The sequence below is a fragment of the Etheostoma spectabile genome, chromosome 13 (assembly GCF_008692095.1).
Source record: "Etheostoma spectabile isolate EspeVRDwgs_2016 chromosome 13, UIUC_Espe_1.0, whole genome shotgun sequence".
Lineage (NCBI taxonomy): Eukaryota > Metazoa > Chordata > Actinopteri > Perciformes > Percidae > Etheostoma > Etheostoma spectabile.
The window spans coordinates 22,635,895-22,637,044 of record NC_045745.1 but is presented as its reverse complement, the minus strand read 5'-3'; the positions used below and the strand labels follow the sequence as shown (position 1 = coordinate 22,637,044).

Genomic DNA, 1,150 nt, shown 5'->3' with positions numbered 1-1,150 from the left:
TGTGTGTGTGTGTGTGTGTGTGTGTGTGTGTGTGTGTGTGTGTGTGTGTAAGAGAGGAACACATCACACAGATAGCCTTTCCACACTTTTAATTTCCATCTGTCAATAGAACGTTTTTGCAATGTCTTAAACAATTACACCCCGTGGGATGGTCATCACAATTCTCTGTAAAGGATTTCCTATTTGTCCATATCTGTTAGTGTTGCATTTTTACATGAGACGCAGCTTGAAATGTCTTTCCTTTTGTATGTGTATATATATTCATCATCTTTTTCCTGAGTTTTTGAATTGAAGCTACACTTTTTCAGTCAGTATTAGAGGATGTAAATGTGTTCAAAGACCTTTTTTCCACTGATGTAGGAGGTACTAAGGAACTTGGTGAAACGTTATGTGGCTGCCATGATCAGAGATGCCAAGACAGAGGAAGGCCTGACTGAGGAGAACTTCAAGGTAGACCTAGTTCCTACAGAGAAAAAAATAAGTGGCGAATATAAATGTTTGACAGTAGATCCCGTAACTTAATTTATGTGACTGGTCGCTTGTACTGTAGTGACAAACGCACAGAGAATTATCACCTGATTCTACAGTTGGAGCAGTGCTTTATAGCATCTATCCGCTAATCGTTTCGGTTTTCAGGCCCGCAACTTTGCTGTTTTGGTTCAGCAGCTAAGGAGCCAGACATTTCCCTCAGGAGTTGGCAGAGACTAGAGCTACTGTAAAAAGAGACTTGCTTTTATCAGGTGAACACAGTCAACTCCAAATGAATTCCAATGTTGCTCTGTGTCTGCTGGATGTGTAAATAGACCACTGTCTGCTAACAAGTTTGCCACATCAACTTAAAAAACCCAGTATGTGTTCGACTAATAGCTCTGCTACCCTCAAGTGGCAAAAGGTTTAAAGACTGAATTGCGATATTTAGTTTTAGTCAGCAACATAAAATTACATTGCCCTGCTCATACGTTTAGAAAGAGTTAAATCAGCCCTTCTTTTTTTAAATATTAATTTTTCTGGCACATTTTAGACCTTTATTTCCAAATGACAGATGAAGACATGAAAGGTGAGAAAGAGTGGGAACGACATGCAGCGAAGGGCCGCAGGTTCGCAGAGAAAGGCCCTTTTATGACCTCATAAGGAGCAAGATTCCAGATCG

General features: G+C 40.2%; 1 protein-coding gene across 1 annotated transcript in view; it reads left to right on the top strand.

The window, feature by feature from the left end:
• LOC116700352 (short transient receptor potential channel 4) overlaps nucleotides 1–1,150 on the top strand; it is a 24,632-nt gene that overhangs the window by 21,644 nt on the left and 1,838 nt on the right. The window contains exon 14 of the mRNA XM_032533458.1: nucleotides 361–450. Within this exon, the coding sequence (XP_032389349.1) occupies nucleotides 361–450 (90 nt within the window). The remainder of the gene's footprint in view (nucleotides 1–360; nucleotides 451–1,150) is intronic.